Here is a 12,928-nt window from a genome sequence, read left to right as displayed (position 1 = left end):
AAACCCACCAGCCACTCCTCGGAAGGAAAGTTGGGCAATCCTACTTCCGTAGTGATACTGCCTCGGAAACCCAAGGAGGGGTCGCTATGAGTCGGGGGCAACTGAACGGCAAATAACAACAACAACGACAACAATCTGGCCCACAGTTATCTTTCTCACCTTGTCTCATGTTAGTCTCTCCACACACTCCTTTCTCATTTTCAGCTCCATCAATTTACTTGCTTTTTCTGCAGTGTGGAAGACCCACTCATGATTCAGTCTTTGATTAGCTATTTCCACTTCTTGAACTGCTTGGTGCAATCTACCTACATGGTTAACTATTTCATCACCTTTGCTTAAATGTCATCATCTCAGGATTTCTTCCATGGTCTTTTTATTTGAAATTGTAGCTAACTCCCTCCCTCAACACCCCCCAAACCCTTCATCCTGCCCTCCCTTTTCTTTTCCCCACAGCGCTTAATACCTTGAAATATATTTCATTTTTATGAGTTTCTTTATTTCTTTCATGAAAGTAAATTTTCATGAACCAAGAAGTGAGGAAACCAGATAGTAAATTATTGCAATAATTCAGAAGAGAGATGAGAAAAGTCATAACTAAGTCAACAGTAATGGAAAAGCAAAGGAAGCAATATACATAGGAGGGATGGAGAAGCTATGGATCCTGGCACTGCTAACAGAATGAGACCTGAAGCCAGTCAATAACTGTTTCTCAATTCATATATTATCAGTAACTAACCAAACATGGGAAAGGGCATAGGAGGAGTCTAGGATGAGTCCAAAGTATCCAGCCTAGTAGCTGATTACTGTGATACTATCAGATAAGAATATATTTCAGAGAAAAGAAAGTATGATCAATATTGTTCATGTCACACGTGATATGTCTTATATGATGATGTAGAAGTACAAAACAGCCAGTTGAATATATACATGTTTCTAGGAAGAGTTAATTGTGTGCGTTCATAATTCTTAAGTTCTCATCCCATGGTTCACTTTTGAAACTACTGAAGTGGAAAAATTCCATTAAGATTTCTGAAATTTTTCCAATTTATAATTTTCCTGACTCAGGAATCCATGCATTTGTCCACTTTAGACTAGAAGTTTAATCATGGTTCTTATTAAATTAAGTAACTGGTAAATCTATACATGAATAAGTTAGATTTTTTAAGTCTAAAATTCCATTAAATTGTATGTATGCCAATCTTGTCTATTATGAAAAGAACTTTAAATGCTTTCCACTGTCACTACTATCCTTCCAAAAAATCCAATTGCCATTGAGATGGTTACAACTCATAGTGATCCCATAAAACTGAGTGGAACTGCGCTATATGGTTTCCAAAGCTGTAAATCTTTACGGAAGCAGACTGCCTCATCGTTCTCCCATGGAGACCTGCTGACCATTTGATTAATAGGCAAATGTTTTAACAACTGTGACACCAGAGCTTTTCCACTACTTCTCCTACAACTACACAATTGGCACCTTGATCCTGTGACCTGTTCCAGCCCTCTTTGGGCTGTTCTCCCTTCTGGGTAAGGAGCCTGCTGACCCGCACAGACCTTGTGTCACCTTCCATTCTCTGGGATCGAATATCCTGTAATTCGTTCCCAAATTCCAGCTTCTGAGTCTCTTCCACTGAGGGTAGAAAATTTGGCTGGTCTTTGGAACTGTTTGTCAGAAAAGCAAGGAGCTTGGAAATTTTAAGTAGGGTGTACACACATTTACAGGTTAGATGCCTTGAGATTCAGGAAAAAGCCAGGATTGAAAAAAAGAAAAACCATAGGTTGAAGACAATATTACCATGTTTCAGTAACGAAATCTGAGGTTTCTGTTAAATCTATGCCTATAACTGACCTTCCATATAATGAAATCATATCATGAATGCTTATTTTTTGAGGAAGAAATATAGAGCATAATTTAATGGTTTGTAAGACTGTTCTGTAATTTTAAAATATTTTGGTATATGTGTAGGCCTCAGTTTGAAACTGTTCTTTCAGTCTCACAAATACTAGAGATAAGTTTCGAACCAAACCCAATTCCAAGTCAATTGTGACTCACAGCAACACCTATTGAGTTTCCAAGGCCATAAATCTTCACAGAAATATATTGCCTCATCTTCCTCCCATGGTGTAACTGGTGTGTTTGAACTGCCAACCTTCTGGTTAACAGCTAAATGTCTTATCCACTATGCCATCAAATATTTACAGTCATTATATATTACACTGAGTCAGTTTTTTGCTGCATTATTCCCTACTTAGGGAAAAACCATCACTGTCACAAATGCAGAAATCATCATTGTCATAAATGTAGAAATGAATGTATGAATAGCTCACATATAACAAAATGATAACTATATTTTGCTTTATAAAATAATTTATTGACAAAAATTCCACAAGTAAAAATGACATTAGTTAATTTGAAAAACATACTTATTCACAGAAAAAGAAGTAAGAACTCTAATTATTGCTATACATTTTCACCGAACCCTTTTGTAGACTGGGCACCAGGGATACAGCACACACACACACAAAAAATTCATAGGTTCCTTTTCCAAACTTTTAATCTATTAAGGGAAACAAACAACAACAACAAAAATAATGAAAATATTGATGAGAAACAACAACCAAAAAAGGAAGGCAATGGGATTTAAACAGAAATAGTTTAATATATTAGAGGATAATTACATGACTGACTTCATGAGTAGACATGGCAATATTTTGGGGAAGTTGATACTGAAGCATGATGTAAATAGCTAGAGTGACCAGCCATGCAAAGACAACAAAGAGTGTATCAGGGAAAGGCTATAGTTAATGAAAAGTTCTAAAGTGAATATTGTTGATTTCAAGGAAATTTGAATGAAGAGATCAGGATAAGTAAATATGGTGGTTAAGAGAGATAAGGCTAAATCATATAACCTAAGTCAAATTGTGGAGTTTGGACCTAATTCACAACTCGAATGTGATGGATATCCATTAAAGATTTAAATAGTAAAGTGGCATGAAGTGATTTATATTTTAAAATATCATCCTAGATGGGATATAGAAAATGGATTATACTAGGGGATAGGCAAGTACAGAAATTGTGGTAAATTATGATGGTGACTTGATTGTGGTGTGGTGCCTTTGGTCAAATAAAAAAAATTAATAACAAACATCTTATGTTCATTTTAAGATTTGCTTACCCATGAAGCCAAACATCCAATATAAAAATAAAAAAAAAATCCTGACCAAAATTCATGCAACCACTTGCTTTTCTTTTAGCACAAATTGCTAATTTTATTTCTTGTTTTAAACCAGGCTTATTCAATTTGAGTTTCAAAACAGATGGCTGAAGATGGGTGGAGGGCCAGAGACCACCTAGTAACTTAATATCAGTTGGTTTCAGTAAAAAGGGAGGACAGGATTCAAGCATTCTTTTTAAGATTAGCCAATGGTTGATTTTCTATTTTTCCTCCTCTTTTCTTTGTAAGCTTCATTGTAACCAGCAAGCTTCAAGCTATTTGCTTTTTCTCTGAAATCAGAATGGTTCCTAGATATACATATGGAATAAATGCTCAGAATAAAACGTACCATTCAATTTCTTTGAGTTTTCATTATTTTAAAAACTTTATTAGTGATAAACACAGAATCTCCCTCTTGAGGTATTCTAATTCTTTTCTGAAGTATCCAAAAATAAAAGTTGGGCCTGAACATTCCAAAAAAAAGGAATTAGTATCATTTCTAAATATCCAGGTGAGGAGGAACTGGGCACCTGAAAGCCTATTCTTTGAACACTTTTTTGTTGATCTTGCTGTAATACAGTGTCATTTTTTGAAAATTTATCATGCACCCATCAGTTACTGTAATGCTCTGTTGATACTCAAACCTTGGATTTACAATTCTGATTATATCGTATCCCCAACTCAAACCTTGTTCTCCAGAAATAATCACTTATCTCTTCACCCACCAGCGTCCTAAAGGGATCAACTCTTTAGCCACATAGTCTGTAGATGTGAGAAACATTTTATTTATTGAGATATGCAACACAGGAAAATGGCAGATGCTTTTAAGTAATATTTGTGCACTGAGCAAACATTTACTTCTATGAACTAATAATAACTCAATCAATAAACATATTTTTTTATGATGTTTAAAAAACACTCAAGGAGGTCCTCATTCATATGACATAAATAATAGCACAAGGACCAAATTTTAGATGTTTATTTTAGTAAAGTAGGAAAAAACACAATTGTAGAAATAATTGCTTTGGACAGGCTCTAGTTTCAAGAGTGACTTTATCTAATGGGGGAGAAAACTGTATCTCTTGCAGGTTCTTTTTATGCAATAGTTATTTGGTGTAAGTATTGCCTCTTGTAAACGAAAAGACAGATCCATTGCTCTTATGAGAAATTTAATACATGTTTTGGATTGCTCAAGCTGACCAGAATGGTTCAGCATATAGATAGTGTAGGCAATCCCTTAGATACTAATGGGCCTGTGGAAAGTTCTTTATGACTTGAAATATTCCAGGGAACCCCTATGGGAAATTGAAAAACACAGTATTCATCACCTCAGGAACAGTACCTTCTTTTTCTAGGGTAATAGAGGAATAAGACTGATACAGCTAAAGCATTGTTTTCTTTTTAATGGCAAGAAACTAGAAAGACTCTGAGTCACTAAAATGCCATATGGAGAAAAATATTTAAGGGAAAATGAATAAGAGGTATGCTGTGGCACATAAAATAATGTAATCATAAAAAATAAATGAACAGATGCTCCATCATAACTTTGTTATGACCTTGAAGGTGTAAAAGCAATTTTTGACCCCAACTTCATGTCTTTGGTTGGGGGCTTTCATATTAGTCTCAGAATAAATTTTATTGCTGTTACCAAGCTACATCTTTCCACAATTCAAAACAAAAGGGAAATAACATGAATTTATCCTAGAGATCCAACCATTATATCTCCCATCATGTTGTTTAATTTTGTTCCCCATAAGTCTTCTTTGTTTTTTTTTTATCCAACCTAGATAACCTTAGAAACTTCTTATTTTTATTTTATAATTCTAAAAGGAGGGAGTAAGAATTAGAATTTCAATTCCACTGAATTTAAGTAATTTACTTGTTATCCAAAATTATCTTTGGATATACACAAGAAAATATATACATCCTGTCTAAAAGTATATATGCCACCATTTTAATACAACTGATGCTTTCATATAATCAATATAAACTTTGACTAATTATGTAGATACAGTATTTTTGTTTATTATACAACACAAATTTCATGAGTATATAGCTTTTTAATAGTGTATTCTATTATTATTATGGGAGCTCTGGTGGTGTAGTGCCTAAGACATTTGACTGCTAACCAGAAGGCTGGTGGTTCAAACCTGTCAGCCACTCCCCGGAAGGAAGGTTGGGCAATCTACTTCCATAGTGATACTGCCTTGGAAACCCAAGAATGGGTCATTATGAGTTGCTATTGACTCAATGGCAGTGAGTTTTTATTATTATAGATATTGCAATTGAAAATGTGGTTTGGAAATAGAAAATGTACTTCAAAAAAAATAATAAAATTTCATATTGTGAAACAAATTGATGCAAGCCAGTGTTTCATATACTCATATTCTGTGGATATTTCTTTGACAGGCTCTTAAGAAGTTTACAGACAGATAGAAATACACTCTGTGATCACATAACTTTAGGTTACACTGGATTAAGCAAAGAAAAACCAATGGATTTCTTTACTATAGGATATCTGAGCCTTTAATCCCCAGTATGCAATGTGAATCAACAAAAAGGAGCAAGAGTATATAGTATTTGCCAGTATTAATTGACCAGATATCTATAAATGATCCCTAGAGAAGTGTCCTATTGAGTACATTTTGAAAGACTGATATCAACTGAACTTTTTATCTATATTCAAAATCTGCTCACCTTTGTGTAAACTTTCTTTATTGGGTGTTATATGTCTTTGTATTTAATGTATGCGTAATACTTGAGAATGAGAAAAAGTAAAATGTACATCTTGACCTTAAAAATTACAATTAACTCAGTGTTCATGATATTCTTTGTTTGCCTTCTTAACTTTTCTTTTTAAATTATTTTAATACTACGTAAACTACCACAGCAATAATGGCCTGGAAATGGACACTTAATCATATATATATATATATATATATATATAAACACTTGCTTAAGGAAAGGATATAGTTTCTTCTGAGAATGTGAAATTCCAATGAATAAAATTGTAAATTTACAGTAGGATTTTTCTTAAATTTTTATTTTCTTTCTTTTTTTTTTTTTTTGTCTGAAGCCTAGAGGAGTCACAGTGAGGGTGAATCACTAAAGGTAGATTTTAGTTTCTATGGAAACAACATTCAAATAGCAAATTCAAGATGTTGTTGTTGTTATATGCCGTCGAGTTGGCCCCGACTCCTAGTGACCCCTTCTTGGGTTTCCAAGGTGATATCACTACAAAAGTGGATTGTCCAACCTTTCTGCTGGGGAGTGGCTGGTGGGTTTGAGCCACCAGCCTTCTGATTAGCAGTCAAGTGCCTTAGGCACTATGCTACCAGAGCTCCTAAATTCAAGATAGCTTAAAAAATATTAGTTCAATAAAAGTACCATTTTGCTGATTACATGATGGATATTATGAGTTGTGATTCTAGTAATTAAATTCTATGATTCCTATTCTGTGTTATAAAAGTGTGTGATCTATGGGTAAGACATTCATGACTTTCTAACTATGAGCTTTAGGTTTTCAAATCTATCTTGCATTCTACTACTCTATCAATTTTCATCTGGAGTCCTGTGATTAACTTCTTGCTTCCAACCTTCTATTCTTTGCAGTGGATGGGAAGGTAGTGGAAAACTTTAAGTTTTTTAAAAATGACTCTGATATAGTATGTCCAGCTATCTTCTCATTGAAACACCTACTGTAAAGCTTAAGCACTTCATTTCTTTTTGATACCCATTATAATTCAATTTTCAAGTGAAAGGTCTCCATTTAAAACCCTAAGAATGATATTAACGAAGATGATGATAAGTATGACATGTCAGACATCATGCTTTGTGATTAACATATAACTATGACTAAGAAGGAACCTGGTGAAGTGGTTAAGTGCTCAGCTGCTAAACAGAAGACTGGTGATTCAAACCCGTCAGCATGCTGCATGGGACAAAGAAAGATTTAACAGTCTCTGTAAAGATTTACAGCCTTGGAAGCCCTGAGGGGCAGTTCTACTCTGTCCTAACGGGGTCCCTATAGGCCCGTTATAAGTAGCAATTGACACAACAGCAACCTTTTGTTTTGTTTTATGACTAAGTGATGTTCATTTCTAGTTTTAAAATAAATACTATGAAAATTTATCTACTGAAAATATACTGAAGGTGCCAGATAAGATTTTTTCAACCTTTTAATATTCATCACTGATCCTGCAAGAAAATGAGGAAATCTCAGAGCCTCAAAAAGATGTGAAATCTGAAATGTAGAGAGCTAACGAAGCACAGAAGTTGACTTTGTCCTGAGGGCATCTGCTGATGGCTGCTGACATTAAGCTTCCATTTTGATAATCCCATTGGGCTCAAAAAATAGGAAGCCAAGTCTAAAGTCTTTCCAATGTTGAAAAGGTAATAGGAGATTGTCAAATATAAGGGAAAATATTAATAATATTAATACAAACTTAAATTACAGGATGAATAGGTCAACAAAAATACCTGAAGATCTCTGGATGGAGTGTTATATGGACTTAATGGGAATTTACGCATATAAAGATATTTTTGGACAAACAACCTGAGCTTACCACCACAAAGCCTGTGTTTATAAAGCTATTGCTGCATATTTGATGAGATTTTAGGTGATTCTATTATATGTTTTCCATATAATAAGAAGCCCTGGTGGTTCAATGGTTAAATGCTTGGCTGCCACAAACTGTTGGTTTGAATCTACCCAGCAGCTCTAAAGATAAAAGACCTGGTAAACTGCTTCCATAAAGATTACAGCTTAGGAAACTGTTCTACTCTGTAACACATGGGGTCACCATGAGTCAGAATCAACTTGATGGTACCCAACAACAACATATAATTGCAAGGGCCTATGATTGTCATGGCTCCAGCTGTTCTCTGAAACCTCTCATCCAGCCTGTGATGCAAATGCTAATGTTATTAAACTAATTTGAAATTCCTAACACTAAACTTGGGAGCCCTGGTGGCACAGTGGTTAAGCACTTGTCTGTTAACTAAAAGGTCAACAGTTCAAGCTTACATACAGGAGAAAGATGTAGCAGTCTGATTCTGTAAAGATTTACGGCCTTGGAAACCCTATGGGGCAGTTCTACTTTGTGTATAGGGTCACTGTGAGTTGGAATTGATGGCAACAAGTTAACACTAAAATCTCTCCTGTACATTTGACAGCAAAGGCAAGTGTTTAATTTTCAGAGCTTCTTTTAACAGTAGGGTGATTTTATAATTTACTGTCCAGATTGAAACATTCTTGAAGGTGAAAGAAACTTATTAATGATCTTGCATAGACCACAGGCCCTATTGGATCTATGACTAAAATGAACCAATAGTCCCTGTAGCCCACTCCCATTAGAACATCAATAAAATTTCTTTGGTGAAGGTAGCTGGATATCACCTTGGAAAACACAGACCTCATGGGAATTCCTCATGTTCTATGTTACTCCAGGTTTCTTGAGATTCATATACTTTAAATAATTTAAACTTGTGGTATGTTCTCATTTGAAATACTGTTATTGAGGAAGTATGTGCATGTCTATGCAATGAATACAAAACCAAAACCAAACCCATTGCCCTCAAGTTGATTCTGACTCATAGTGATCCTACAGGACATAGCATAACTGCCTCATAGGGTTTCTAAGACTGTATGTAATCTCTACAGAAGCCTCATCTTCCTCCCACAAAGGAGCTGTTTGGTTAGAACCACTGACCTTCTGGTGGCAGCTGAATGTTTTAACCAGTATGCCACCAGGGTTCCTGTGTACTAAATAAAGAACCAATCCAAACTAACTGCCATCAACTGGATTCAACTCATAGCAAACCCCATTGGGTTTCCAAGGCTGTGAATCATTAGGGAAGCAGATTACCTCATCTTTCTTCCATGGAGTGCCTAGTGGGTTCAAACCTCTGGCCTTTTGGTTAGCAGCTAAATGCCTTAACCACTACACCACCAGAGCTCCTTTTAGAGACCTGTTTTCCTGGATATATTCCATAGTCTTTTTCATTTTCCAAAAGATTTTGTTAGAATCTCTTCAAAGTTATAAAGGTGTATGTTAGTGAATGTATCCTCCAAGGGTGGGTGGGGAGGAATATGGTCATGTATAAACAAATGATGCATTATGCACATGAATACAGTATTTTAACTCAAAAGGGTAGCTATATTTAATATGACTGTAGAAAACATTTTCTGATCATTTGATCTCATATTGTCTTTTCTTTATAGCAACAATTGCATCAACCTGTAATGATCCAGGCATGCCTCAGAATGGCACCCGCTATGGAGATAGCAGGGAACCCGGAGATACCATCACATTCCAGTGTGACCCTGGATATCAGCTTCAAGGGCAAGCTAAAATCACCTGTGTGCAATTGAATAACCGATTCTTTTGGCAACCTGATCCTCCTACCTGCATAGGTACATGTAATAGAAAATTGAAATTTTATATTTGGCAATGAATGCATGTTATCATTAAAATTCCTCCTATAAATGTGTAATTTCTTTGGAAATATATTTCAGGAGTTTCTTACATGCCTTCTCATTCTGTAAGGCTATGTTCAAAATTTTACTGTAATGCTTTAAACTTTATTTTATTAGGTGAAATAAATAAATGTCATTTACTTAATGTAACAGTAACTGATACCTATTCACATTTCCTATATTTCCTATACTTAACAAACCTTGTATGAATATGGACCAATTAAATTAGTCTAATTTAAAATTCTGGGTTTTTTAAAATTTATAACTTTACCAATGCTATTTTCATTTTTAATACACAGTCATTCCCTTAAGCAAAATATTTTCTTTAGATTTTTTTTTTTCTATATCAGTATTATTTTAAATAGAATCTTGAAAACTAGAAATTGTACTGCTCATGTCAAAATGAAAATAAAAAAGAGAACATATTGTTGAAATTCATTAGGATTTTATGGTTTGACCTAATTAAAAAAAAATAACAATTGTTTTGCACACTATAGTTCAGGTAAGTATCAAACATATTTTATCACTTGTATGGTTTTCGAGTAACAAATATGCTTTATATTAAAATAGAAATTGCATGTAGATTGTTTCTTCATTCAGTTATGCATTTCACCATAAAATCACTATTTAGAGTATTAGATCTTAATTTTAAAAGAAATTCTGATAAACTTTATTAAATAACTATCACTAATTTTTTACTTCTTCATAATCTATTTGAAAAATGTAAAATTGAATTAATCTTTAAAGTGAGAAAGAGATAAAGAAATTGGATACATATAGTTAATGGACCATTTTATATAGGATGACGTTAGGGTGATTTTATAATTTTAAATTATTTTTATTGTCGTATCCACAGTTGTACAGAAATTTGCAGTGGTCCTGTAGAGCTAATGATACACAGCTTTTCACATCTTACAAAGCACTTATTACGGTATTCTGAAGAAAGATGAGATTTGACAGCTTTGCTTATTAGCATTCTCAACCTTGTCAGAGAGCTATCCATGTTTATTTAATGTTTTGTGCTGCATTTCCATTTTAAAACTTTTGTGAGCATAGTCATGCATTTTATTTAATTCAAGCTGAGTCATCAGGAGATTTGCAAGATTCCTGTGTGTTTCTTTTTTAAAGTAGAGTAATTACCTACAAATGCAACAATCATTTTAAACAATTGTCCTATTTTTAAATTAGGAAAGGCTTTCAGTTTTTTTCCTCCCATTTTGGATTTTTTTAAAGCTCATCAAGGAGTACATTAAAAAGTAATGCAACTCCAAGTTATCTCTTACAGACAATTGCTGACTTTACATTAATTTAAACAAGTGCCTATTAAATTTGACTGTCTTCCCAACTAATCTATAACCTTTTGTTAGTTCATTTCTTGGTTATGTAATTTTGACCAGCAACTCAATCAGCAAAGAAAATAGATAACATTCATCTGTCTTTGAATATCAGTTCCAAGGACAAGCTAAAATCACTTTTAGGCAATTGAATGATATATTCTTTTGATTTTCTGACCCACCTGAATACATAGATATGAGATGACAAAAAATGGAAAATGTATATTTGAAAGTAAATAAACGTATTTTCATTAAATTGTAAATATTATTCTTTCTTTCAGCAATAAGCTTCATACTCTCCATAAGAATTATTTCCAGATAAAAATTATGTATATGTAGAATGGAAATGAGTTTTTGAAAAATTTTACTGAAGACTCCCCCCTTCTCCCCATTCTATTATAAAACTATACAACTACAAAAAAAAAAAAAAAAAAGCCTTGCCGTCCAATCACTTTAGACTCATGGTGACACCATGTGTAGAACTTGTATGGCAATTTTTTTCTGTGGGTGATCTGAATCTATTCCACAGCTCCATGGGAGAAGGCCTGGTGAACCTAAAGCCTAGAGCAAACAAAAGAAAAACAAACAAACAAACAAAAAAACCTATGGAGCAGTTCTGTTCTCTTAACATAGGGGGTCACTATGAGTAGGGAGCAAAGACAACTAACAACAACAATCTTTATCTACCAGATGCCAAGACTTTGTTGTGTGGTGCCCTGGGTGAGTTCATACAACTAACCTTTAGTTTAGCATCTAGTTGCAAACTTCTTCACCACCAAAGATCTTTTAAATGTAAAGATACTTGAAAATATTTTATTGAGTGCAGGAAAACTGAGTAGTGTTTCACTTGGTCTTGTCTTAACACTCACCTAAGTTCTGTTCTGCTGACCCATAATATAATTTTTATTTTGTAGTATCTTTTCCCCTCATTAAAAGTAAAATGTGTTTCCCACAGACCTTTCATAAGATACACACACACACACACATATATACACATACACACATGATGGGAACAGAAATATATGTGTGTGTGCGTGTGTGTCTCATAAGGAACTCTGGTGGGGTAGTATTTAACTGCTAACCAGAAGGTTAGTGGTTCAATGTCAACAGCCACACCACGGAAGGAAGACCGAGCAATCTACTTCCGTAAAGATTTACCGCCCCGGAAACCTAAAGGGGAATGCTATGAATTGTAATCGACTAGATCGCAGTGAGTTTGTTTTTTGAGTTTATTGCCATCCAGTCTATTCTGACTCATAGCAACACTATGTTTGTTGTTGTTAGGTGCTGTGGCCTGGGCTGTGACTCATAGGGTCATAGGGACCGTATGTACGACGGAATGAAACACTGCCTAATCCAACTCCATCCTCAAAATCCTTGCTGTGTTTGAGCCCACTGTCACAGCCACTGCCTATAGTGACCCTGTAATTAAACAAAAGAGGGGGAAAAAAAAAAAAACTATAATTCTTTTACCTGGAGACAATTACTATTATCACAGACATGAATAAAAATATACTTATTAATTATGTTACATATATGTAATCTCTGTTTAAAGTGTTTTAAAATGGAAGCATTTTATAATCCTATAAGATTATTTTATAAATTCTACTTTTTACTTACCAATACATAATGATTGCATAGTATTTCTTTGTTGGTATACACTAATGTTCATTGCATTAGTTCATTATTATTTTACATTTAGATTATTTCATTTTTTCCCTATTACAAACATTGCTGTGTACACCCTGTTTCAAAATGCATTGCTGATTTTTTATGAATGACATACTTCTAAACTTTACATAGTTCTTAGGCTTTTCAAAGTTTTCAATATTCCTCTAGAAAGACTACACAAATTTACGTTGACTTCAGCTAGGTGGTTGTTGTTGTTGTTATGTGCTATC

At 34.2% G+C, this 12,928-nt stretch overlaps 1 protein-coding gene across 1 annotated transcript in view; it reads left to right on the top strand.

Annotated features, from left to right (window-relative positions):
• CSMD1 (CUB and Sushi multiple domains 1) overlaps positions 1 to 12,928 on the top strand; it is a 972,765-nt gene that overhangs the window by 512,891 nt on the left and 446,946 nt on the right. The window contains exon 18 of the mRNA XM_007944438.2: positions 9,439 to 9,630. Within this exon, the coding sequence (XP_007942629.2) occupies positions 9,439 to 9,630 (192 nt within the window). The remainder of the gene's footprint in view (positions 1 to 9,438; positions 9,631 to 12,928) is intronic.

This window comes from Orycteropus afer, unplaced genomic scaffold (genome assembly GCF_000298275.1).
Source record: "Orycteropus afer afer isolate SDZICR_OR568_19922 unplaced genomic scaffold, OryAfe1.0 scaffold00125, whole genome shotgun sequence".
NCBI classification, from domain to species: Eukaryota; Metazoa; Chordata; class Mammalia; order Tubulidentata; family Orycteropodidae; genus Orycteropus; species Orycteropus afer.
Note: the sequence above shows the minus strand (reverse complement) of the source record. Positions and strands in the feature narration are given on the sequence as shown.